At 42.7% G+C, this 27,075-nt stretch overlaps 1 protein-coding gene across 1 annotated transcript in view; it reads right to left on the bottom strand.

Annotated features, from left to right (window-relative positions):
* COBL (cordon-bleu WH2 repeat protein) overlaps nucleotides 1-23,308 on the bottom strand; it is a gene marked incomplete at both ends in the record, with an annotated part of 160,113 nt that extends 136,805 nt beyond the window's left edge. The window contains one exon of the mRNA XM_080364156.1: nucleotides 23,265-23,308. Coding sequence (XP_080220282.1) covers nucleotides 23,265-23,308 — 44 coding nt within the window. The remainder of the gene's footprint in view (nucleotides 1-23,264) is intronic.
* Between the last annotated feature and the right edge of the window lie 3,767 nt (nucleotides 23,309-27,075).

Raw genomic sequence — 27,075 nt, 5'->3', positions numbered from 1 at the left:
TGGAAACTGAGAAAAAGAATGGGGAGTAAGGCGCCCCCTCACTCTAAAAATCAACAGCAGGGGTGCCAGAATAATTTGATGCATGAAAGCCTAGATTTTGCTGCTTTGCGCACACAGAGGGATTAAGAGTTGAGGTTTTTCTGAACCTAACCTCCTACAAATGTTTTCATTAGCTAATGCTAAGAAATCTGTCGGTCTGCAAATTGGCCCTCAGTTTAAAACATGCACTTTTATGTTTTAAATTATTAAAATTTTAAGAATGGAAGTGACACTCTATACAGACTTAACCAAAGGCCATTTAAAGTGCCATGCTTTCCAGCTGAAAAGAGTCTGCAGAGAAACCTTGCACTGCCAGATACCCAGTGTATCTGTTCTTTTTTTTTTTCAGTAATTTGCTGAAAGCTGATCTTCAGTATCACAAGTAAGGCATTGTGTGCAAAAAAAAAGACCACTGTCTCTACTCCTGTTGCATATACAATAACTATGCTACAGCACCCCATTTTGGAGCGAGAAAGAAAAGCGGAAGCGGGTTTTTTTACAGTCAATATAATGGGATTGTGCATCATGAGGCACATCCATTTCACGTTGCTAAGAAATTGATGAATTTAAAAAAAAAAGATTCTTTAAGCATATTCAACTTCAGGACTGTTTATTGGTGCTTTTGTGGAAAGTACTTACCAAAACAAAAATGCTTAATATTGCATCAGTCATACTTATTCTACAGTTAGATCCAAATCCTGAATCAGTGGTTGTCCATTTTTCCTCACATCAATTTATTCCTCTCTGGTTTAATTCTTGACTAGATATCATTAACTCATTTTCTATTCTGTTCCAGATAGTGGGACATCCTGGCAGTGCCAGTGGTTGAAATGAAGTAAATCAACATCATAATTCATTATTTCTCATGATCTCTGACAACTACTATCACAGGAAACTAACAGAATACTCAACTTTAAACATGAACTTCAAAAGAGAGTAAAAAACCGATGCAGATTAATACTTTCTGCACTTAGGGACACCCTAAAACCAAACTGCTCTTCCCCAGTCTACTGTTAGATCTCACATGTAAGAAAACTTTAAGAATTGTACTAGCAGACAAACTGAAAGATGGACATGCAGAAGGAAAGAGATCTGACATCTGTCCAAGATTAGAAATGTTACCAGCTACAACAGCAGTGCGGGTCAGTTTCTGATACAGTCAAATGCAAAATTAATTCAGTCTGAGTCAGATCCACAGCTTGAAAACTGAAGAACCCTGTTGGCATGTTGCAGTACTAGTTCAAAAAGGCGGGAATTGTTTTCTAACAGTAACAGCCAGATTTCTTGTGGCTATTGGATTGCAAGTTCACTGAGAAAGCACATAGCAGGTGAAGAACATGCAAGTCCCCAACAACAACATCTGTTCAAACAAGGATTCCCAGATCACAATGAGGTAATGAGTGAACTATCACTGAGAGACAAAAAGAAATCCCACTAATATGCTTTTATTTTATTTTATTTTATATCACTATAAATTTATTCTAGAAAAGCCACAGATATTCTTCTATAGGCAGAGCAACCTTGGTCCTATTAGTCTGATTTAATTCCTGGAAGTGATCTCCACCTTCCCTCCCGTTACCAGTCTCGTCTCAGACTAAATACAGAACACTAGCGCTTTAGAAATGTTCCCAAAGTTTGTGTCTCTATATGAAGTTTATACTCCCTGGCTGTCATAACCTCCAAGATAATCTGCACTGCTTCTGTATTTTATGATGAAAAGTTGACATTAAGAAAGGACAGACAACTCAATATCATACATTATTGAACAGCTGCCACACAAAACATGTGTATTTTGTTTTCTCAAACTGAAAAAAAAACACATGCCTAAAAATGTTAATGAAACAGTATTTGTTTATGTTCATAGAAGATTCAACATGAAAAAATAAAATCCCTGTCTTCTCATAGCAGTGTCACCAAGAGACACTGGACAAAAATTAGCCCCTCTGTTTCATGGTAGCGGATGGTCTCCTGTGGTAACTATCCATGTGCTTTCACCTCTGGTCAAATCAAGACTGGCAAATGACACCTTCTGTAAAGTCTCTGCTTTCAACTGCCCTTTCCAGCCAAATGCAAACCCTTCCTACTTTGAGGATCTAAAACGTACAAAACACATGAGTAATTATTGTATTATTATAAACAGCAGCTTGTTGCTTTCAAACGCCTTTGTGCCTTCACCACTGTATTTCAGCACAAACCTACAAACTGGCATCTGCACCTTCCTGCCTGCTAGAGGAACTCCTACAGTAAGTGGTACGAATCTCATAGTTGAAAATCACAACTGAATTGTGGGTGGAATAGTAGGACAGACTTCCTTCTCATGTTATCTCAGGCGTATCGCTGCACATCTTTCTTCAAATATAAAATCCAGATAGTTAACGTCACCTTTCTTTTCTAAAATGACCCATATGAGATCATATATTTATGCCACCTTCTCTATCATGGTATTTTTTGTTTTCAGGTAGATACAGTACGCCATGTGATCTACCTAGGGAGAGTTTTGCCTGAAATGACTCCAAACAGCAGCTTAATTCAAACTGCTGAAGTATCACGCCTCCTCCACTCATCCTCCCGAGGCAATGAAAGAGAAAACATTTCCTCAGCAGGACTGGAGCCCCACTTTGTTTTTCTTGAGCTTGGATTTATATTCGTAGCGGATCATCACTGAGTCTTTGGTAGCTAAATCACAACAGCTTCTCTGTCTGCAGTCAGCAAGGATATGAAAGGGAAATAACCACCCTCCCTCCCCCCATACCCCCTCCAAAAAGAAATTAAAAAAAAAAAAAAAAAGAAAAAAAGGAACCCTCTCTCAGGGCCAAACCTCAGTTTACACAGCATGAAGTAATCTCTCCACAAGCTGGCTTCTCTTCTGGGCAGGTTTCATGGGATCGCAGTGCCACAGAAATGCACAGGATCTGCCTTGTTCATGCCCTGTTCTTTTCGAAGCCTGCTCGCACTCTGCCCTCTGAAGTGGGTTTATACATGGCAGCACCTGTGTTGTCTTAGAAACACTTTGGCCAAGAATAATCGTGCACACAGGAGCAGGCTCTTTTTACACCTGCCTGCTCAGCACAGAGGGGCACGCAACCTGGCTGAGTGGTTTGCAGTCGGCATCAATGAGTTTTCCTATAAAGCAATTGAGTCAAAGCAGTAACTTGGCAGCATGTGACGTGCTTCTGCCCAGCAAAAAAGCAAGATGGAGGCTTGAGAAGTCGGTGTAGCCAGCAGGAGAAACACGATGCACACGGCAGACTTGAAAGGGTACAAAATGTGTTGGGGGGAGCAGGAAGGGAAGAGAAACGCTATTATACATCATACTGAATCTATGTTAAAACATGCAGTGAAGTGGGTACACCACTGCAATGTCTTCAGGGAGAGGCTCTCATACTAATCAGAGGCTTAAGACACCTTTTAATGAGCATTTCTTAATACCTTTCCTCCTCACCAAAGGCCGCCAGGCCTCCTTGCTCTTTGACCTATGCCACAGAAACCCAAAAAGAACTCAAACAACTTAGAAGTGGCATAAAACCTCAAATTTTACTTCAGTCTTCAACACCTCCATTCACACAAGTTGAAAAACCACACAGATTTTGTCTGAATGCTTAAATGATATTTCCCAACAGCTGGATCTGTTGGAAGAACCCACTGCAATTTCCAACAGCAAAAAACATCACCTTTGCTCATCTGTCACAGATGCCAACTGCATGCTCAGGGTCCAGCACAATACTATAACCAAGAGACAGGCAGTGTGAACAACTGTTCCTCCTTTCTGATGGCAGTGGAGGACTGCAATGAATTCTGCTCATTATCCTTGTATTCAAAGTTAACCTTGCAGTCCCAGAGTTGTGTAATAAAACCGAACCATCCACGCCCCATCCACAACCAACAAGATGCCACATGGGTGCAGGAACATGTTCTCTGTGCAGGACCTGGGTTCACACAGTCAGGATGAACAGTTCAACAGTGCCTGTGTTTGTAGAGTTTACCTGTTCTGAGGACACCAACCGACTCCATTTCTGAGTCCAGCCTTTGTGTGGCAATTCTAATTAGCAAGTAAGTTTCACAAAAATATGGTAGGCTGTACACTACAGGAAAATATTTCTCACTGCGAACCCAACACACAGGGTTTGCTGAAAAAAAAAAGATTGGTTTATACAACGTTTGGATGTACAAATACGGTTTTTCAAGAGGCTGCTCTAATTTGTACCTGAGGTATTTTAGCTTCTGCAGTAGCTCAGGAATTAGAATAAAGATAAAGGAGGCATCAAACCGCACATTCACTGTGATTTTTGTGCTGCTTCTCTCCCAAAAGACGCAGCACTGAAGCACCCCCGGGGTCTTTACTTAAAACTCCACAGAGAGACTTTACTTCAGTCAGCCATTTCCAAGGAGTTTGTTTTAACCACAGTTTCAAAGGATATAACATTTGACAGAATGTGGATGCATACACCTGGGTAAACAGTTTAATCCCAAATGCTGTTTGAGCTCTTTCTTGCCTGCGTGATCTTAAAAGGCCTATTCAGCAGAATCCCGAACTGACCTCACTGGCTCTTGTACACAACCCAAGCTCAGGGGGGAAGACTAAAGCATCAGACTGCAGAGTTAAACCTTCCAGGTTAGCTCCCACAATTCCCAGAGATGTTTAATTACAATAAATGATAAATATTTTCTCTGCATAACTAGTGCTTTTTTCAATTACTATATAACTTATATTTAAATGTTGTATTAATAGTAAAGGTTCATATCACTTCAAAAAATGTGACTACCATCTATGAAATCACCAATTTAGACAGAAACGCTCCTCATTTACACTTATATAAATTAGGAAAGAGAGAAACTTATGGCTGGTTCCTTCCCTATACGTGCAATGGACAGCACTCTGCTGCAAAATTACATGGGGGTCATCTGGAGCTTCACAGATCAGTCATGATGCTGTTATCACAGATCACCCACAAAATCAGGATGCACCAGAAAATGACACACACTGATACAAACAAGTTGAGGAGAATTTGACCAAATAGGTCCTGAATATCTAAGTCCTGTTTACAAAGAAAACATAATTGTTCAAGAAGTGTTAAGGTACATTGTGGATGAGCTGCCTTCAGAAAAGTGAGCACAATCAAATTTAATACAGAGGGTCTCACATGCAGAGACCACGCAGTGCACCTTCATATTTAGACTTGACATTAAGCACTAAAATTAAGAAAACCAGACACTCTCCAAAGCTTCAAAATTAACATGCCAGGTATAAGACAGCTGATACAAATCAATGCAGCAATGAGTATTCAGGTAACTACATGATTTTACAGACAGTACTGCAAAGGCTAATTTTTTATTTGGTTTAAAGCATTGAAGTGTATATATAAGAAAATTTCATGGAACTGTCCTTTAGAAAAATATTGTAAGATGAAAGTATCCAGAGTGCAGTGGCTAACCTGCACAACTGTACACAGAAATAGTCCAACTGTTCTCCAAGCGTTAATGTCACCCTGAAGAATTGCTTCTAGCAAAGAACTGCTAGTGACAAAGGCTCACAAGTAAACTGCTGTATGGGAGAGATACACATTTCTTTAAAAAAAAAAAAAGTATTGTATTTCTAAAAACCAAAAATCCCAAACACCAAACTTGTAGCTGCTCTTAGCCTGGCGATCACAAAGAACTGCCTGACTCTCTCCCTTCTCCATCCCACCTGCTTCACAACAGAGAGCAGCCTCATCCAGCACATCAGCTGTGCAGCAGAACATTTCCAATCCCCACTAGAATGGGGTGAATTGTCTAGAGGCTTTACCCCAAGCTACTCTGTTTTTCCATTAACACTAAATTACAGTCACGCGTACAAAGATGGAAAAGCAATTCCTCGCCAAAAGGCAACTGAAGAATTATGCTCCTTAATTTCCCTTACAAAAGCTACCAGAGAGTAACCTTTTTTTTCTCCCCTCCCAAGATAAAACCGCCCCCATGCGTGTACTTGGAACTGTGTAACACTATATGGTCTTCACTCATACGCCCTATTCTAACATAGACAGTAACATGTTAATTAAAACTTGATAATGTTACGTGTATCCGCAAAAAAAAAAACCAAACAAGCAGTATCTCCAGCTTTGCCTGTCAAGTTATATTAACTCAACATTTTTCTACATTTAGGCTAATATAAATAGCCACTACACAATCAAAAACTGGTTACACTTTTTTTTTTTCTTTTTTTTCCTTGGACTTCTGTACTCCCACAGAAACCCACTGACTTCAACTCATTCATTCTCTTTCACACAGATGCTTAATTCTTCAGGCAAGGGGAGGGAAGACCTAGTCTATTTGCCAGGTTGTTTAGCAGAAAAAGATTCTCAAAATAAACCAGTTGTTTGAAAGTTTCTTCTTCATCTTCTCCAGAACAGGAAAGTATTGAGCTGGAGATCCAGCTTGTGCACCTCTCACTGAAATAGCCGAGAGGCTTGCATCTAGAAGAGGGCTCCTATCAGAATCATCTTTACAACCTGCGGAGTCTTTCCTGACATCTTAAACCGAAAACTTCACTGCCAGCCCCAAAGCCTTAACTTTCACCTGACCTTCAGTCAGCTCCTGGCACTGGGGAGGAAATACCAGGGGAGGGGAACTGAACAGGACGCAGCACCTTTAAATGTTAAATCACGGTTGTGTGGGTGCCCTGACACGAGCTTGGAGTGGGTTCATTTTGAGGTTTTTTTTGTTCCCTTTCGGAGGTTTTAAATCACTGTAACTGTCTCAGAACACCACAAACTCACTTTGTTGAGTATAACGCTGCTGACGACAAGGCTGTCACTGGTGGAGTCACACTAGTCAGCTGAAAAGCTTTTTCCCCCCTCCACAACAAGGCCTTTTTCTCCAATTAAGAAAGAAATCACAAAACCTTTTTGAACAGTAGGTGAACACTTAGGGTCATGGTTTGCATGTAACATTTTTCTATCTGTCTGTATCATTTTTGTACCTGTTTATACTAGAAAATTAAATCATTTTCACCAAGTTGGTAAGCTCAACAAAAACCCAAACACCTTCTTCAATGTGCAATAACGGTGACTTGTAGATGCACACACTTACATACATAATCATTGGTTTAAGGAATAAAGAAATATATTAGCTTTCAATGTAAAGCCAGACAGATAGTCCTTGTCGTAGCTGAGTCAACAGTATTGCAGTGGGAAAGGTGTGCTGGGGCTGGAGGGCATGAAAGAGCAGACTGCAGGCAAACTGCACTGAATATTTGCATAGATTCCAAAGCACGTTATTAGCAAGAGACTTAGACAAACTAAAATTTTGTCTCCCAGATAAATAGGACTTTTCTGACAACTATCCTAAGTCTGTTGTTTGGTTTTTTGTTTTCCCTGGTGATAGTTCATTTATTCGTATTTTCCTGCTTTGCTACAACTTAATACACTTACAAGCCATCGTTATTCAGTCAAATGCAGGGTCTCATCCAGTCACGATCTCCTCTATTTCTGGCTGCGGTCAATGGTCGATACCTATTTATGTTAAAGGTGGAAACAGAACATAACCCTACGATTACTAATGATGCCCTTATGATATTATTGGCTTTTCCACATTTTTTTAAGTGTTTTTTATTTAAGTCTGTAACTAAAATACTTCCAGTAATATCCTTGCACTTGCCGTCACTTTCCAGCTTCATGTCTTAATAAAAAATACTGCATAACAATAACAATTTATAAATCCAGCCTGTCCTTTCAATGAAAACAAGTCGCCAATCACTCCACAAATAAAGCTCCTCGTGGCTCCATGACTTGCCTTTGAGTCATGAGTAAAGAGCAACTAGATGCTAGAAACTCTGAATAACCCACACACCCACGCTACATGCGTCCAAAGAAGATCATTTCCCAGCAGACATTTGTGGGCTCGTTACTAACGATCCAGCTGCTAATTTAGCATCTGCTCTTGTTCTCGGGTTACCAGCAGGTCCCTCCCTACCCCACAACCCTGCTCTGAATGGGTCGTACTCACGCACGGCTTTGCTTCTTTAAAATACACGGGTATATTTAGCAACAGTAAGCGACTTTACACGATAAGGAGGAGGCATGGTTCAGATTAAGTAGGTAAATCAAACTCTATCAAATTAACCAAAAGCAGGCTTCAGAGAACAAAAGTCTCTTTGATTTGGTCATTTCAGGAAAGATTTGAAAGAGGAAAAAAATGTTAAAACTTAACCTAGAAAAAAAAAAAAAAAGTCATTTTTCCCCTCCTCTTTCTCTAAAAGGCAACTTGCTGCAGGTTATTTAAACCAGAATTTCTTCACTACGAAACCAAAACAGGCAAGATATACCATGTATTTCTATTGTATAAAATGAAAAAATCTTATATTTTTCACAAGTGTATTTTTTTTTAAATGGGATTCAGACATTAAAACATTACTTTCAGATGTGCTAGAAAATGAAACTGCCACCAGTAAAGTTCTGAACTTTCACTAAGTTGGCTCTGTAGATGAAAAGGTCTCTGCTCTTTATATATTACATTTAATTTCATTACTAAAACAGAAGGTCATGACTTATATAATGGTATCACAAAGTTACACAACATTCATTTGTTTTGACTATTAAGAAGTTTTTAGATGGGGTGAAAAAAGTAATGTACGGAAGTACTAAATCAATATAACTCCATCTACTGAATACATACATGCAAACTGAGCCACTTCATGACAAAAATAATTTAAGGCGATGAGTATTAAATGCTATTTAAAAGGTAAAACTTTTATGTGTAAAAAAGTAAGTGTATTATCAGTTCTCTCATTTAAGTGTTCATTGAAATACTGATCTATTGGAATACATTTATTTATGCAAACTGTAATAAAGACGGCTCATTATGAATTAGAGGCTGACTTAAGCACAGAGACGCACTCAGACATAATAAGTGATTTGATGCCAATATTTAGATCTGTAACCAGAGGTCATATGGCTTGCTAGCAATTTTACTTAATTACAAATGTATGCATTAGAATACAGTCATATTGTCTAAGTTTGAAAAGAGCTGGAATCAGACAAGGCAAGAAAAAAAAGCAGTTCTACTCGCACCTAAATCCTACCTAGAAGCCTAAACCAAAGGTTTTTAAGTGTTTGTAAACACACTCATTGTAAAATTTACATCTAATAACGTAAAACTTTATGATCATTACCATACCTACACAAGTTAACTTGTTATTTCGTCAACACATTTTTCCCCTCTGCTTTTTGCAGCACAGGAACCTCCGGTGAGAGAAGACAGTAGAGAACCGAAAGGTGCCAGGGGGAAAAGAAAAAAAGAGACAAGCAGCTTAAGGAAAGCAATTTACATTGCTGTGCCCTTCTAAACCTTCCCTTTATCATATGCCCAGCTGTATCTTTACACACACTGCCTGGAGCTGCTGGGCTCAGGACTTTATGGGCCAGTACTGGCATTCAGGACACCATTAGAGACACCAAAGCGCTGCTGAAGCCACCTGGGCAGTAACAGCTCTGCCAAGACCAGACCTGGAAGGACCAAAGAGCAGGAGACCGAGCAGAGCATGGCTGTCACACACCAACCCTGGAGCTCCTTCCAACACTTTTATAACACAGCCCTCGAGCAGCGATAACTTTACTCCAGATACAAATTCAAGTGCGCGATTCTCCTGTCATGTCACAAAATTAGAAGCTTGCGAGAGAGAATTAAAATAAAGCCAGGAGGAATAAACTTCATCATCAAGGGATAGCTTCTTTTTTTCCAGTGTTTTCTCTATTTACTCTGAGCTCCCAGTGACATACATGTACTTTCAGAGAATTTTAATACAACCACAAAGATCCGAATGCCATCACTTGTGAAATCGGCAGGCACCACTGCCAAACCACAGAAGCACTCTGACCATGTCTCGTAAGCACCAAGCTGTAAAGCCAATACAGAATTTCAGGTAATTTTGAGTCTGCGTCAGATGTCAACATGGCCGCACCCTACCGCGCAGCAATAAAAACTGATATCCCTCACTCCTCATCTTCCACATGCTTTTTGAGGAACACAAGCCACCTCCCAAATTCTGTACCACCTGCTCACAGTACCACCCCCATAAATAAGGAATGTTTCATTGAGGCGCGCTTAGTTTCCCTGTGTACAGCAAATTTTATAAGCTATAAGCTTGCATGGTCTGTCAGATCATTATCCTCATAAATCCATCCATGACTGCAACATTTGCTCGATGTAAATAGATTGCAGAACAATTCTGGAAGGAACAGCACAGCTGTATGACACAGTGGACACGCTGGCTCCAAAAGCAAGGTCCCAAGTGGTAGCTCTTATTTTCAATATTACTCAACACGTTGCCCAAAGCACTGCTTTTAATCTTCCATCTGCAACTTCGTGTGAAACATGAAGACATTAATTCAGACCTAGGCTGCAATTTTCAAAGAATCCTAAAATAGTCACACGTTTGCTTTTAAACTCCGAGAGAGACAAGCAAACCAGTAGGATCAAAGAAAAATCTACTTCATTCGAAGGGCAGTAAACGGATCAGCGCCACATGCTCATTCTCCCTTGTGCTACCCATTGGTACAAAGGCTGGAAACTGAGACTACCAGTAGGCAAGGGCTAAAGCCGTGCGTGAAGCATCTGTATCCTAAACCTCCCCTGAACAGCTCCCAAGCAGGGGCGCTCAGCAACATCACACTAAGCAGCATCCCAAACAGCTCCTATGTGGACCTCTCTATGCCTACATAATTTAATTCTGAAGAACTGAGGTGTTTTCTGTGATAAGCACCCCAGGAACAAATCACAGGCACCTCAGAAGGCACAAAAAGAACATGAAGTCTCCAATCCATTTAGTTCTCCGAATTTCACAAGAACATTTGCCTGGTTGCTTGAAGATAAGACAATACTATTTTCAGTCTCTTAACTGCATCACTATAGTACACTTAAATGCCACCGAACTTACCGCTTTTATTTCTGTACATGGTGATGGTATCCTCGGTAAAAGAAAAAAAAGCAGCACAGAAAACTGAGAAAAGCCCTTCCAGGGAGTTTTAAGGTTTTAACCTTAAATAATGCTTGGTGAAAGCAATTTAATGCAGGAAAACCCCTGCTGCTGATTTGGGGTTTTGTCTTCAAATAAACAATGCTTATGAAAGATTTATAAATATTTGAATGCTCTTGCCCAGGAATAGCCAGGTGCTCAACAGGGCATGAGGGGTTTCTTTGCAATCTGAGCTTTCCCATCATGTTTTCCCAAGTAAATCTGCCTACCCCATTTCTTGGCCAATCCAGGAAGAGAAAATTCAGTCTCCATGCTAATGATATGTTCATTACCATCTGCTCCGGGAAAAAAAGAAACAGCATAGGCTAGATTATTTTTCTGAGACTCATCAAAAGCCCGAAGAACAAAAGATAACCTACAAAAGAGAAGCAAGAGAATATATTTCCCTTTTCAGCTATTGGGACCATTCACTTGAAGGGGTGATCTGTACCAGAGGATGACATGCACGTCCTCCCAAGCGATGGCAGAGCAGAGCTCTGCCCCCAGTCATTGTACGTGGACTCCTATTCAATTTTGGCTTTGCACACAGAGACTACTTACATGAAGACAGTTTCATATTTTACATATTTTCCTGTAACAATACAAGGTAAAGTGGGAATTTACATTAAAAAACAATGACTGAGAACTGTTTATACATACACCACTTTTTTTTAAAAGGTTAATTCTCACTGATCCCCTAATCCCCCCAAAATAAAAAATTCAGTGTTGCCAGGTTTTTTCCAGGTCAATTTAAGCTAAACTGTAAAATATGAAGTAGTTTAAGACCTTGTTTCCCCCCCTATCACTTCAATACTAAACTGAATATTAAAATCTGAAATTATTCTCAGGTAGCAAATTAGTATATAAATAATTGGCAATGCACCGCAAGCAATATTTCTTTCCAAGTAACTACATATGAAAATGAAGCAGCATGGGGAATTTACGGTGCTTTTCATGGCAAGAAACCCATGGTATCTGTATAAACAGGTTTTATACTTCAGGCACTTTTATATTTGTAAAATATTTTCCAGTAGACCTGGATCTTGACTTTAATAGGAGAAAGTATGACACTGAACCACTTGAATGCAAAGAGATTTCATTCCAAAATAACTACGGCTAATTTGAGAATACACAATAATAAACAATAAACAATTCTATAGATGAGCAGTATTCTCAAATAAGGCAGGCATAACAGCGGGAGAAGTTGTGGGCTTTTCAAAAAAATATTAGGACTATCTTGCAAAAAGAACAAGTGAGAACAGAAACAAATGACCACCTTAACCAGTATGAACAATACATTGTTAGTGTCCGAGAAGTCTTTAGCTGTAAAGTACTAGTAGAAAGATGGCACTTTCAAGTTTACCATCATGTAAATAAAGAAGAGCAACTGGAGGTGGAGAATACGGAGAATCCAGGCATTAAACTCACCTATCTTTACCTAAACACACAAACCCACTGGTGTCTTTTATAATGGGATACTCAACTTTTGTTACTTCAAGATAAAATATAAACCAGAACCCCAGCAAAGAGACAAGGGCAGGGTGCACCCACAACTATTTCACTGTTCTGCCCAAGTGAAGCCCATGCTGGTCCCTCTCCCACCTGTTCCATGCAGGAGCAGACCCGGAGATTTCAGCCAAGCTGCTCGGGATCTGCACACCTTGACCGGCAAGTGAAGCAGAGCAGAAGTCAACTCCACAGGCCCTTCAGCTCCAAAACAGAATATTAAGGCAATGGGAGTACAGCCATGCCTGCTCTCCTCCACGCTAAACGGGTCATATAAATTCAAGCTGCTTCGGAGCAGCTGACCAAAGCCTCATTTCTGATATTGTGTTAAACAATGAACCAGTGATTTTGCTGCTCTTCATTCTCTGGCAAGTGCAAGCAGACTCTCCCTCTCCGTCCCAACAGAGTCCAATAAACCATGGGAACAGACAGACGCTGAGTCTGCCCAGCCCCTACTAGTCATTTTATACAATACTGTGCTAACACGCTTAAAATTTTTTTTTTGTAAAAAAAAGGATGCTTCTCAGGAAAAATAATATAAATAAATAAATCCCTGGCTTGTCTTATATGAGACTGAAGGAAAATAAACCTTAAAAAAAATTTGAAAGAAACAACGCAGCTGAGCCAAGAAAGGGTTGACCCTGTATTGTGATCCTAGCATCAAGTGCTAAAACCCACCGAGACACTGTTTTCTAATTGCAAAATAGAACTACTAAAAGCAAAGAAATAAAACAACAGCTCGCACCCATTGATATTTGATTATCTCCAAAATTCACAATTTGTTTTCTTCAGAAAGAAGAATTTTTCACCAAAAGTATAATCCATGTTCTTTAGAAAAGTGCTTCCTGATACCTGTGAGGTTGAAAACTGGGTAAATACTAGTTGCAGGATAACTAACTGCTCTTTCAGGAAGGTATTCTTATGAATCCATGCAGGAGTTGGAATGAGAATTTCATTATCTTGTATTTGCTTAGAAGTTAGGAAGAAAAGCAACTTACTTTTGTAATGAAATGGTTTAATCATCAACATATAGTTCTAGGACTATGCTTAGATAGTTTTACAAAGTTGCTACAACCTACAAGACTTGAAATGAAGAGACAATTAAATTTATTACTTAAAACTACAGTATAACTTTTTATCCTTGTACTAAATACACAGTAACTTGAAAAATCCAAAAATCTCTGACTTTAAGATAAAATACTTTTCTGTAACTAGCCACATAAAAGGTGAGACATAGCTCTTGTCCTTTTTTTATTTCTTAAGTTTGATCCTGGAGACTCTGTCCATCACACACGGGTACATCTGTGTCTGTCTCACAATGGAAGAGACAGGTTTAGTAAGAAGAAAGTAATTTGCACATATTCAGGAATAACAGGCCTGATCTGAAGACAGCAATCCTCAACTTACTAATGTAGGTGAGATAGAGCTATCTTTTGGTTTATAAAAGCCCCAATGGATTTTGGGGAGGATGCCCTGGCACACTCCGGTTTCTCCCCAGCATCCCTGTGCTGGGCTGACCTCAGGCACATCTACTACAGCCCATAGCCCAGAGCTGGAGGATCCGCAGCTTCGCTGGGCACACAAAGGGTTTGGGACCCACTGAGGACAGAAACCGCTTCCAGTTTGTCCCCCTCTGGACAAGGCACTACTCAGGAAATGAAGCTGCTCAACAGACCTTAAGGAGTCAGAAAACAAGACACTAAAAAGACTGCATGTCTTGAAAAGCACAAGTTTATGCCCATCTGATGTTGTAACATTATTTGAGCATGTGATGCTCCTCCGAGTTGCTATGAGATGACCAAGTGACTCCTGAGTTCAGCACAGGCAGAGAAACACAGGTAATTAAAAGCAAGCAAAATAAATAATCGTGTTAATTACAACACTGGCAGTTCAGCAACATGATCTGACCTATTTGTTGCTGTGTTTAATGAATCGGTAGAGGCAGTCTTACGAGCACCTGAAGGTGTCACAATACCAAGATTTTAATTATGGCAGGAGCCGAAGGCTGGTCTGCTTCCCAAGGAGAAAGCCCTGTCCCCGCAGGGGCAGACCAGAGCATTTCAGCTGAGTGACCGTGAGCAACACCATGAACGCCATCAGGGCAGAGAAAGCTGTGCTGACACTGAAACATGAGCCGTACCCCCAAGGAACCCAGGAGTAATTTATTCGGTATCCATGAAAAGTACCATGAGAAGTTACTCAAAGGACACAAAAAAATAAAAAGGCATCAATATGGACTCACATCAAGATATCCATTCCCGCATCAACACCCAGAACCATTGCTGCACCATTCAGAAATAAAGCACTGTCAGAGGAGGAGAGATCAAAGAAAAGCACAGAAAACAGTTTTTTCTCCCAATCTGGCTGAAATTGTTTACTGATTTCAGAAATGCCCCTTGTGGCACTCAGACAAAAACAGAAGGGAAGACACATATCCCATGCACATTAAGATCAGACATGCTGCCCTTGTTGTATTTACGTAGGGGGTTAATTTTGCTGCACATGCAAAATACTCACCTCAAACAGAAAAGAAAAATACAGAAAGAAAAGCCATCAAGGCACCGAATTAAGAATAAAAATTAAATATGTTCTATTATAAAATAACTTAGAGCTTTTATTATCTTTCTGGAACCCACTAAAGCAAGAAAAAATAATGCTTATTATTCTACACAATTCTCTCTATATATTCTATATATTCTACACAAATCTATATATATATATTCTATTCTATAATTCTACACAATAGAAAAAAAAGAAATATTGCTATGTAAAGGGTCTTGAAAATAATTCACTACTTTATTTTCTCTTACACCAGAAAGCCACTGCCATAGCTCCTATCAGACCTGTGGGGTGAGCACTGGATAATGCCCACTGTGGGATATGTGGGGTGGGAAGGAAGGCACACGCTTTTAAATCAAGTGTCATCTAGATAATCTACAACAGAGCTCTTTGCAGCTTTCCTCTTATGTCCCTGGAGAAGTCGGCTTTGACTGAGCTGATTCTGTATCTGCTGGCTCTCTATTTGAATTAAACCACAAAAAAATTATTAACGAAAAAGTAGTAATACAAAGATGTTTTATATTCTCTCACTATGAATGGTAACACATATGTTTATTAAAACGATGTTTGCAAATTCAGAAAGCATCTCATCAACCATCAATGTCACCCATCTTGAACCTCTATGCATTTGTGTGGTCTTCAAAAAATAAGAAGTGATAGCCTAAAAACTAGAGCTCTACCCTTCTGGCTCAGCTTCACAATAAAACATCAGTAACAGTCGACTGGCGCAACGTGCATTAATATAAATTAAACCCAACACACAGTGAAGGAAAACAGATATGGCAAACAGAATCATACTGCTTGTTAGTCACTCTTGCTGAAAACATAAAGTAACATCTATGTGATTAAGTACTTCTGGATTGGTACTTGCTGTTGAACCTTACAATATGACTATATTTAGAACACTGATAACATAAAATGTAATTATCTTCCTCAAGCTCCACTTCTGTGGTATGACTTTGTGTCTTATCTGCTTATTTTATTGAGTTTATTGAGGAAGTTTTTGGTGTTAGCACCACAAAACGCAGATGGCTCGGAAAGTCCATATTTTCTTTTAGCCTTTGGGTGACTGCGAGAGCTCACTACGAAAACACTGACTGCAACGCAACAGCTTCAGGAATAGCGAGGTTTGCATTTATCTGGCTTCTTGCTCGAAGAAAAAGTGAGGATGCCAGGCTGTTGGGTGGTCCTGGCAATTTGAGGTAGTAAAAGCTACTCCAGGTTTAATCTTCAGCCCTTTCTGTGCCAAGCAGGTCTTTGAAAGTGGGTTTTCTGTAAGCAAGCTCCCTAATCACCTGGCTGCTTATTACTTAGGTGAGGGACTCTCTGTCACACCTTCCTGAGCCATTTCTCTTTGCATACGCCACAGTAACATGGAAACAGAGGCAGAGCAATTCACAGACCAACCTTCTAACTACTGCACAGGCCAACCCCCTTTAATAAAAATAAGACACTGAAGGCCGCAGAACCAAACCTGAAAACGCAGTCTGTCTACTGCCATCTCTGCAAGTACCTCAGACCTAGCCCACACCATGTTGTCACTTCATTTACACCTCTCTCCTACCTGTTTCAATGATGCTCACAGCCTTAAAAAAAAAAAATGAAGAGTATACCAGGGTCGCATCTGGTTTTGATTACCAGAGAAAACTTAGTACCTTCCATTTCATCACTGAAACTGCCAAAGGAGACCCAAGACTCACAACTCTCTTCCATACAACACATTCGAAGGAACACATAAAACATAGCTTAACATGCAAATATCGCGTCTAATTTACAGCATCAGCAGTAATAAATTAAATTTTTTGTTCCATGGGCACTCTCTATCTGGAAGCTAGAGTAAGAACAAAGGAACACAAACAGAAAAAAAACATTTTCAATCCATTTTCTTTCCCATTTCTCTGACTGCAGTAACTACTCTGCACAAATGCACAGCGTCTTAGTGCACTCAATAGCTGGAGGAACAACATCAGACATTTGTGGTGTGAGGGGACTAAAGGGGGTATGAAATGCTATGTGTTAGTGCCACTGTAGTGTGGCCCTGCCACGCAATCCTTGTGACTCACTCCTTGGCATGGGTTAAGTCCCTGGCTCATCGCTGACACTCTCATGCTGAAACTATGACAATAATATACTATTCCCAGCATCACTTATTGAATGATAAGCAGCCTGGCTCACTGGTTGACTAACAGCTCTGGAAACACTCTATACATTAAGAAGATTAATATGTTAATAAAGGTTTTAATTTCCATTAGCTGGAAATGCAGCTGCTTTTAAAAGATCTTTAAAGCACAGTTTTAGCTGAAAACAGATTTTAAGTCTTTCCCATTCTCAAATTCTAACGCAGGAACTGGCTTAAGCTGCTACAGAAAAATAAATTTCTACAGACCCCTTCATCTCTTAGAAGCAGCATTAAAGTGTGAAAGCTGTCAATTTTCATGGAAATCACAATGCCAGGGCAACACAAAAAGCTGCAGTATACTGAACATAGTCAATGCCAGAAAATCAAGTGCTTGCTGATGCTAACAGAGTAGTAGCTAAAGGCCAGACACAGGGGAACACTTGTTAAGGCTCTGAATTGTGATTCAGGGGAAGCGAGGTATTTCCCTAACTCTGCCATAGTCTGCTTTTGGAGCTGGCCAAGTAAATGTGCTCACAGTTTTACCTATATAAATAAAACGGTGTCTCCTACATATATTTCTGTAACCCAAAATAATATTGTTAGGAAGCCTTCATAAACGTTTGCAAGATAACTCAAGTCTGTGACAACAGGAGTCTTAACAAATATTTATAACACCACAGATGTTTAAGAATATATACACATGTACAAGAAACTCTCATTCCCTTGAAGACAAAAAAAATCCCTTCACTCTCACCCTCATCAGTTGTACTGTGATCCAAATTACTCAGCAAAAAACGATAAATAACTTCTCTAGCAAGATTAACTATGCACAAAGCAGCCAGATATTTACTGAACTGACTTCAAAATAAATATTTAAGAAGTTGCTTTCCTTAATGGTTAGCATCATCTAAAACTGCACCCATGTGAATGCTCTAAACTGTAGCTAACCCTCCCTTTCCTCAACTTTATCTAGTGCAGCATCCTGGAAAATTCACTGTAATTGGTGCAGCTTGCCCAGATGGGGTGGCAAGTGAAATCTGTCCCATCAAAATGTAGTACTACCTCCTGCTGAGCAGTAAAGCGCTTTCATAACGACAAGCAATTTGACTAAGATGTGAACTTACAGGAGCAAAACCTGCAGAAGAAATGAAGCAGGAATTACAAGGGAAAGATATGAAGAACAAATGAGACAGGCAACAACACGAAAGAGAAGGCTCAATTTCATCTACCAGCGGCAGCAGCGGTATAAAAAAAAAAGACTAAAAAAAACATAGAAGGTATCTATGGGAAAGAAAATAATGAGAGATGATTGGGAGAGTGAAAACAAATCCTGAACCTTCTAGACAGCCAAGAAATAGAAGAGACTTCAAGATGCTATCTGTTTCATCCTCTACTCTGGTACAAGACTAACAGATTTCTGCAAGAAAGGAAAGAGAAAAAAAAGGGCGAAAGTAAGATAGGAGAAACAGGAAACTGGAATTCAGAAAGAACAGCTGTCAGGACTGGATTGCACTGCGTTTATCTCACAATTTAGCTTATTCTATTAGTTTTCTTCAGCAATCCTGAGATATTAGTCATGACTGAAAACACGAAAGTCTTCCTGTATATTAGGTCAACAGTTATATTCAAATAGAGATGCAAAACACAGTAAAAATTGTCTTGTTTTGTGTTACGCAATAGCAAGCATAGTTCTTTCACCATTACCAGAGCTTTATTTAAGGTGACATACCTCTACTGCCGCAAAAATAAATACTTTGGACCCACTCTAGCTGTGAGAGGACGACAGGGCTAATGCTGCTTGTGGTACCAGAAAAATGTATTACAGAGAAGTCCCTTGTCTCAGTTGTGCACATAAGAAGCACCATCTGAACTCTGCGGGAGAAGTGCATGTACAAACTGAGCCACAACACGAAGGATAAAGCCAAAAGCACAAATGTCACTCTTGCAGCAGGCCCAGGCAACAACCTTCAAAGCAGGTACCACGTGGCTGTTCCACATTTCTAATTACAGTCACCATTCTTTGCCGTTTAGTACTCTGCACAATACACTGAAATCTCATATAAATACAAAGCAAAGGAAACATACACAAACAAATTGCCCAGTTTTCCAATTTTGATTTACAGAATACTTATTTAGCTTTTCCTGTATACCCTAAATCTTATAACATCTGAAGATGAGATAGAGTATAGTGCAAGCAGTGGCACACGGACATTCACCTAGATGTTCTGCAGACAACAGATCCCTTCAAGCTTTTCAGGACAAGTTTTACAAATAATATGATAAACATAAGCATGGTAACAACTTTTTTCTCCCCGCCCCCTTTTTTTTTTAAGCTGGATGTGCAGTTTCACAAAGGAACCCGCTTAACTATGTGGTATAAAATAAAAGGAAAAAGTTTTAAGAAGTTGAGATCCACAACTTGCCCCGTACCTGGGGGTTTGCTTTTCCAGGTTCTGCATGTAAGCGTTATTGATGTTTCACAGCCTTTATCTGACTTCCAGGGTCACTTCAACCCAGCACATGAGTCCCTCCAAAGTCAGTGTGTCAGGTGTACCTGTATGTGTTAGTACTAGAAGGCCCTGTTAGACAGGGAAGGAAGCTGCAGCACAGAAAATAAAGATCCTACTTAAAGAAAGCATTCATATATCTTGTTTAACACAGAGGCTTTCCCCACATTTGGTTATGATTCCAGAGGAAGCTTTTCTGTGCTCAGATGTAAAGGCATGATGAAGAACCCAGGAACCACTGGTTTCCTTGGGAGGTGGAAATGCTTTCAGTGACAGGGGAATTTGCTCTGCACTCTGTGGAGCTCCTAATGGAGCAGAAAAGAACCAATCCTGCAAGTCTCATTTTTGACTTGAGCATCCTATGCCACTTACAACCAATGTAGGTCAATGACACTACTCTACAGTCAAAAAAGTCAGCAACCAAGACACCCACAGAGGCCTATTGCTGCTTTCCCTAATGAAGAGAATATGCAGCCACCAAAGCAGTAGCTTTTAAACTAGTGTATTTGTCTCTTCTAGCACCTGTTGCATGATCACAGAACAATAAATACTAATTTCTGCTGCTGCTACTGATTGTCTTAGGTTCATCTTAATAAACTAAAATAAATGTTAATTAAATAAAGCGTTATGGACCTGGTAAAGCTTTACAAAACTTGTGCCTAGCAGTGAGTAATAATAAACTTCTTCGTACTGAAGTCTACAATTATTTTTGAAACTGAGAAATGTGAAAAACCTTGCAACACCAGCACAAACTGCATTTTTTCTTTGCCATTTAAAACAAAACAAAATGAAAACAGTATCCCGCTTTTAAATATGCAGTTAACTGGCTGTGCCATGAAACACATGTGGTTAATTTATCTGTGTAAAGCACACAGCAGAGCTGCTCTACCCTGTACCAAACGATACATTTTTGCACTGTTTAACAAGGAAAACTCGTAAAGTTGCATTAATGATTTACATAGAGACAAAACAACTCTGCCCAAATTTTGTTAAAAACTGTGAAGCTGCAGTTATTTTAACCTCTTGCTTTCATAACTGCAAGTTTTGAAACTCAATTAGCTGGAAATGCGTACAGCATTTCTGCCATGAAAGGAAAGTATTTCTGCCACAGTGGCCTTAAAAGCCAGCGTTCCCTGGGCACGCTCCATAGATGCAGCTCACCTCTGGATTCGCACAGGAACCAAGAACAGATGAAGCTGTCTTCTTGCTGCATTTTCTTGGCCCTACTGGATTTCCTCACTGAACGAGTAAAAACTGATTATGGACCAAATATCCACCAGTTGCCAGTACAGACATTAGCAACTTGGGAATTACTAACTGTTCTGTGAAACCCACTGCTGACAGCACAGGCACATGGAATCACAGAATGGTTTGGGTCAGAAAGGACCTTTAAGATCAGATCACCTAGTTCCAACCTCATTACCACAGGCAGTGACACTTTCCACTAGACCAGGCTGCTCAGGGGTTCCAGGCTAGGAACCTCTGACTGGCAAGAAAAGACAACAAGCGGTATTTCGAGGCTGAAATCAGCTCAGGGGAAACAGACAGGCAGCCTCCATCAGTGCACACAGTGTTGCCACCAGCTTCCACAGGAGCGGATTAGCACCCACGCGCTTTGCTATACAATATCGCAAACACATCTTCACCTTACAACTGGATTAGCCTCTTCGAGCCATATCAGGCACGATGTGACTGAAGTTAATGCAGTTTCTGTAATTTCTGCTCATATATGTCATATCTGAGTTTACACAGATGAAAATAGCTACGTAGGATTGAGGAGGTTTGTTCAGAAATGCCCTCAGACTCCAGTGCTCATCTCTGAGATGCACTAACACTACACTTTCTCATTCCAAATTCAAACTCTTTAATGAATCTTTGGATACCTAGCAATCAAGACAAATTTTTAATCAGCAGTGCATCTGAGAAATGCTAGTTCAAAGCACACGTGTAAATTGGCATCCTAGATCTTCTCTTCATGAGAATTTCAGAAAGCAGCTATGCTATTACTCTCTAAATAGAGAGGGGAGGCACATTATACCCACTGTTTTTATAAAGGCTTAAAAGGTCACGATCAAACAGGCTCATTTTCAACTCAAAATAAGCATTTTATTTACAGACTAGCAAGCTATGTCATGCTCTGCAAGTCAAAGCAACATTGCAGCATACGGTTTCATTACTATGGCTCTATAATGGCATCTTCACTCATACCTCCCTGTTCTACTTTCTGAGTTAGGCACTACAAGACTTCCTATCAAACACAGAAACTAAGGAAATAAAACCTAACAAAACTACAGGAGCCCACTAGCACCTATGTAGAGCTGTCATCTACTTAGTTGAAAATTAATTTAGGACATAAACGTTAGAACTAAAATCGCTGCTGAAGCAATCACAGTCTTTTTCAGCCCGTGCAGACGGTGTGAAGTAGAGCAGTAAATTGCACCAAGCAGACAGCACAGCTCTTAAAACTTGCCCAGCTTCTGCACTGACAAAAGAGATCACTTAGGACTTCCTCTTGCTGCTGCTCTCATCGTTTAATTAATGGACTAATGAATTCACTGGTGGCGTATTCTGTATTTACTTCTTCTCTTGAAAAAACCCGAATCCACCTGTGTTTTACGCTAGGGCTGATCGCTGTTTACCATTGCTGCTGCCAGAGCGGTGCCTGTCACCAAAGGCAGGAGGCACTGGGAGCCGCAGCCGGCAGCCGCCCAGCGCCCGCCCGGGGCCCGGCCGGCACCGCGGTCACCGACCCACCCCTGGCAATTTTCGGCATTTTTAATCCCAGACTGGCAGCGCTTTTCTTTCCTGTGCTGGGGCCGTGCGGTAAGGCTGAGGGACCCACGGCTGGGACAGCTCAATAAACCTTTCAAAGGCTTCTGGCAGCTATTCGCACACACGCAGACGGGCGCACAGGGCGAGAAGCGACGCTTGCGGCCGCGGGCTTCCCCGGACCCGTCCGCCGGCCCGATCCACCCCAAGACCCGCAGCGCCCCGCCTCCCCCGACCGCTCCGAACCGCGGTGGCCCGGGACGGGAGCGGCAAGTGGCGGCTGCCCGCCGCCCCGCAGGGCCGGAGCGCGCCTGGCCGGCCCGAACAACCCTCTGCAAGAAACCAACCCCAAACGCAAACCCCGCTCTCCAGCTTCCCCGGTGTTGCAGACGGAGCAGCAGCGACGGCAGCGGGGTCCGGACGCCCCTACCAAAGCGGAAAGGCGAAGCAGACACCTTTTCACGCTCTTGACCTTTCCTCATCCCAGCCCACCCCGCCGCTCCCTGCCTCCGCCGCCCCGCTCCCCGGCCGTGCCCCCTCACTCCACCCGTCGCCAGCCCAGCGTCCCCAGGGCGGGCTGCCCCCGGCACGGCGGGCGCGGACACCTGTGCGCCGGCTCCGACCTCGGCAGCTCGCCGCCACGAGACAGGGAAGGAGAGAGGGACGGAAGGCAATGAGGCCGGGCGGCCAGCGGCTGCTGCCGCTGCCCGGAGTCGCTCCTGCCCGCGGAAGCGAGCGACGGCCGGCCCGTCCCCGGTCGCGGCGGGTGGCTTACCCGCTGGGAGGCTTGCTGGCCCCGGGGCGTACAAGGGTCTCCATGGCCGGGCCTCCCTCGCCGCTTCTTAAGGGACAGGCCGGTGCGGACGCGGTCCCGCAGAGGGGCAGCAGCGAAGGTCGGCGGCGGGGGGGATCGAGAGGGAGGGAAGAGAGGAGTGAGAGCCGGCCTCGCCCCCTCGCTCACCCCCACCTCGCCCGCCCGGCCCCGGTCCCCGCCCTGCGCCGCCGCCGGGTGGCACTGCCCAGGGGCGCCGCCGCCTGCCGCTCCCCAGCCCGGCCGCGGGCGGGGATGCCCCGCCGAGCCGGCACACGGCGGCCCTTCGCTGCCCCCCGCCCGCCTTACCGGGCCGGCAGGGAATCAACGCCGCGCCGCGGGTACTGACAGCTCGGCTGTGCCTGTCGAGGAAGGGGCACAGCGGGGAGCGGGGCGGGCTGCGCCCGGGGGCGAGCGGCGCGGCGCGGCGCGGCTCGGCTTGGCCGCTGCCCGCTCGGCGGCTCGGACAGCCCGGGAGTGCGGGCGGGGGCGGGGGCGCTGCAAAGCCGTTTCCATGTGACTGGCCGGGACAAATGCAAACACGGCGGCTGCCCCCGCGGGCACTGCCTGGGCGGCCGCCCACGCCGCGGAGGGGGACAGGAGCGGATGGGAAAACCCGCGGGAGAGAGGAGCGGAGCGACAAACCCCGCGGCCAGCACCAGCTCAGCAAACTCTCCTGCACCTCTCTTGCCATAAACTTGGAGAAGCCAAAGCTTGGCGGGCGGCTGTCCCCCGAGGCTGAATCCCGGGGGGAACGAAGGCTTTTCGTGAGCCGCACACCCGGCCCAGCACCTAGCGTTGCCACGAATGCCTTGCTTCTTGTTACCTTTATTTTTATTTTCTTCGAGGCGACGCAGACAACTCTCTTAAAATTAGTAGCTTCTTTGGTCAGAGAGGGGCTGAAGGGCTGTGATGGGGCAGGTACGGCGAGGCAGGCTTCTGCGAGATGTTTCAAGCCAGCGGTGTGAGCCCATCACTGGGACAGGCAATGCGGGGCCCCCTGGGCCTTGCACCCCGAATAGTGCGACGGGCCTGGCGGCACAGCCTTGGCGGCGATGCTGGTGGCACGTTAAAATCTCAGCATGCTGCTTCGGAAACATTCCCCTCGCGCCGTTTCCCCCAGGAGAGCAACTGCTAGGCTTGCGTGTGAAAGGAGAACCAAGCTGGAGGCGGGGGGCCTGGCTTATGTTACTGCAGTGTGTGCATGCTCTGCATTGGCCACCCTGGCCTCTCTTGGACCTTTCAGGAGTTTCTCTGCTCCCCGCCAGCCCTCTCCGTTTGCTTCACCTTGCTTTTCTGGTCATGGTTTGGAGGATGCAAACACTGCAGACAGGTCAAGCCACCAGCTAAGGCAGGGACAGGGAGACAGGAGCAATCAGGCTAAGCAAAGTGACAGTGAGAAACTCCGACAAGAGACTGCAAGGGGAAAGGGAGATGCTGCCAGACTCGCCTGTCGCCTGTCTGCCTCAGCAACAGTTCCCCAGGTTCCAGTTAATGGTCATCTCTTTCCCCAAACCCTTCCCTCCTGTCAGGCTTGAGCTCATATCTTGTCATATTCTGCCCATCAGAAAGTGTCTCGCCCAGCTCAGTGACCAGGGTAAATGCAATCAGCTTCTCTGGCCCAAAAGTGAGAGTTTCTTCCTCAGCAAGCAAGACTTAGCAAATCTGGGTCAGAAGCTGCATGCAAGCGATGACATGGCTATCTGCAAGAAACTCCCGTCCCAGGCAGATTGTAAATATTTGGGAACATTCAAACATTGGATTAATTTGCCAATAACAGAAAGGAAAAGGACACATTCATCTTTTCTGTATGACATGAATGGAATATTACCGCAAACATCCACCTTCGTTTTGTACTGAGGCTTTTGCATTATGATCAAAATACCTGTTTTGACGCATTTACCCCAATGTATAACAGAACATTTATTGTAGTATAGTCATCTTTAATTTTGTCTTCTCTCACTTTGACAGCCTGAAGTCTCCCCTTAATTCCTATCTCCTCAGCACATGCTTCTTTCTGGTCCTCCGTCCCTGATGTATAGAGACGGCCTAAGGGCAAGTGAGGCAGCTGAGTGTCCTAACCATAGGTAGAGAAACAAAAATACTAATTTGCAGAAACAAAACATTGGTCTGTAATGTCCCTGTTACCATGGGTAGAAGTTGACTGAATTGCCGCAGTTCAATAATTACCCCGGTCATCTGAGCCACACACCACAGTAATGAGCCATATGCATGTTCCTAATTTGCACCTTTATGAAAATAAATAGGCTAGCTTACGTACTTTATTTTTTAAGTGGATTGGTTCAGAGTCTGCAAGCTGTCAGTTACCATAACTCCAGAAATGAATGGTGATATTTTAAATCACAGGAACTTGATTTCATAGCTCTATTCGTCATCTATTCCATCATTTTTCATCTTGCTTTCTTGCTCCTAGATCTAAATGAACTCTTCCCTATCTTCCAATAGATGCTAAAGCTGCACAAGCACAAAACCTAATATTCCCCTGTCTGCATCATTAGCAAACTACACAGCTCTGGTTACTTCAAGAACCTGAGTGAACTTCCCTTGCCTCAGCTGTAACTTCTGCCCTGCTGTGAAGCACCTGAGCAGGGATGTGCTCAGCCTGCATCCCTCTTGCTCCTGCCTCTCCCACCCCTGCCTCTCGCACCCCCTGGTGGGCTCTGTGATGCTCTCACTGCTACTGACCCCTTCCTTCAGCTCTTCTTTCATGAAGAAACCACCTCAGTATCTTGTCTGCACATTTGTGGTCCTGCTGCTGTTCCAGTTTCACTCATCCTCTCCTAGTGACTTCACTACTTCATGTTAGCTTGCTCTCTAGCAGCATCACATACATGTTTGCTGTTTGATAGCATCTTCCTTTCTAAGTCCTACAAAACACCATTCCGAGGGTATATAAAGGCTGTCATAACGAAGCATGAAACAACAAAATCGCATTTGCTTTTTATGTTCAGTTCATTTTATATAGCACAGCAAAAGAGCAAAAGCCTATTAATCACCAAAATCGTCATCCTAATGCATCTCCAGAGCACTAGGAGTGGCACCACTTGTTGCCCATGGCCCCAGTTCTTCAGTCCCATTTAGCAGACAGAAAAGCCGAGTGGAATGCGGGGAATACACTCCGAGATATGGCATGGGAATCTGCCTTTCTCCTTGGCACTGGGCCCAGCTCTCAAAAAAGGGCAAAGGGGGCATTTCTAGTGTGCATTGTAATCCCCACAATCGGGGTGCTATGCTCGTTTTTTAGGCAAAGGGCATTAGTTCAGAGAGGGGCTGCATGTATTTGCCAATCTCATAAAATGTCTGCAAGACTGAGCATGTTCAGTCCCCCACAGGACAGGTTTTTAACCCTTTCCTGTCTGTATAGCTATATCTCCATTTAGATGTGCCTCCTCAATAGATTTCCTAATATTAAGTCGTTTAGATGACAAAATCCTTGCTGCAGAATAGTTTAGGCCTTCAAAAAAAAAAATTAAAAATCCCACTAATCACCAGTGTGATTTCAAATTTCAGTCTTCAAAACATTACTCCTGCTTTTCCTCACCTTCACTGCAAGCAGTATTACTGAGTCAAACCTTTAAGACTACATTCTTCTGCTAGAACTGGCCTGAGATGTTTCAGGAATTTGAATGTATAGTATAAACTTAACTGAACTTGTAAGGAATATAGTAAGACAAGTCTAATACCAAAGAATTTGTTTCTAATTTAGCAAAAAGAGGTTAAAATTAGCTCAGCATTTGCTAACATGCACTGGTTA

The sequence above is a fragment of the Nesoenas mayeri genome (assembly GCF_963082525.1).
Source record: "Nesoenas mayeri genome assembly, chromosome: 2".
NCBI classification, from domain to species: Eukaryota; Metazoa; Chordata; class Aves; order Columbiformes; family Columbidae; genus Nesoenas; species Nesoenas mayeri.
This window is presented reverse-complemented; position numbering and strand designations above follow the sequence as displayed.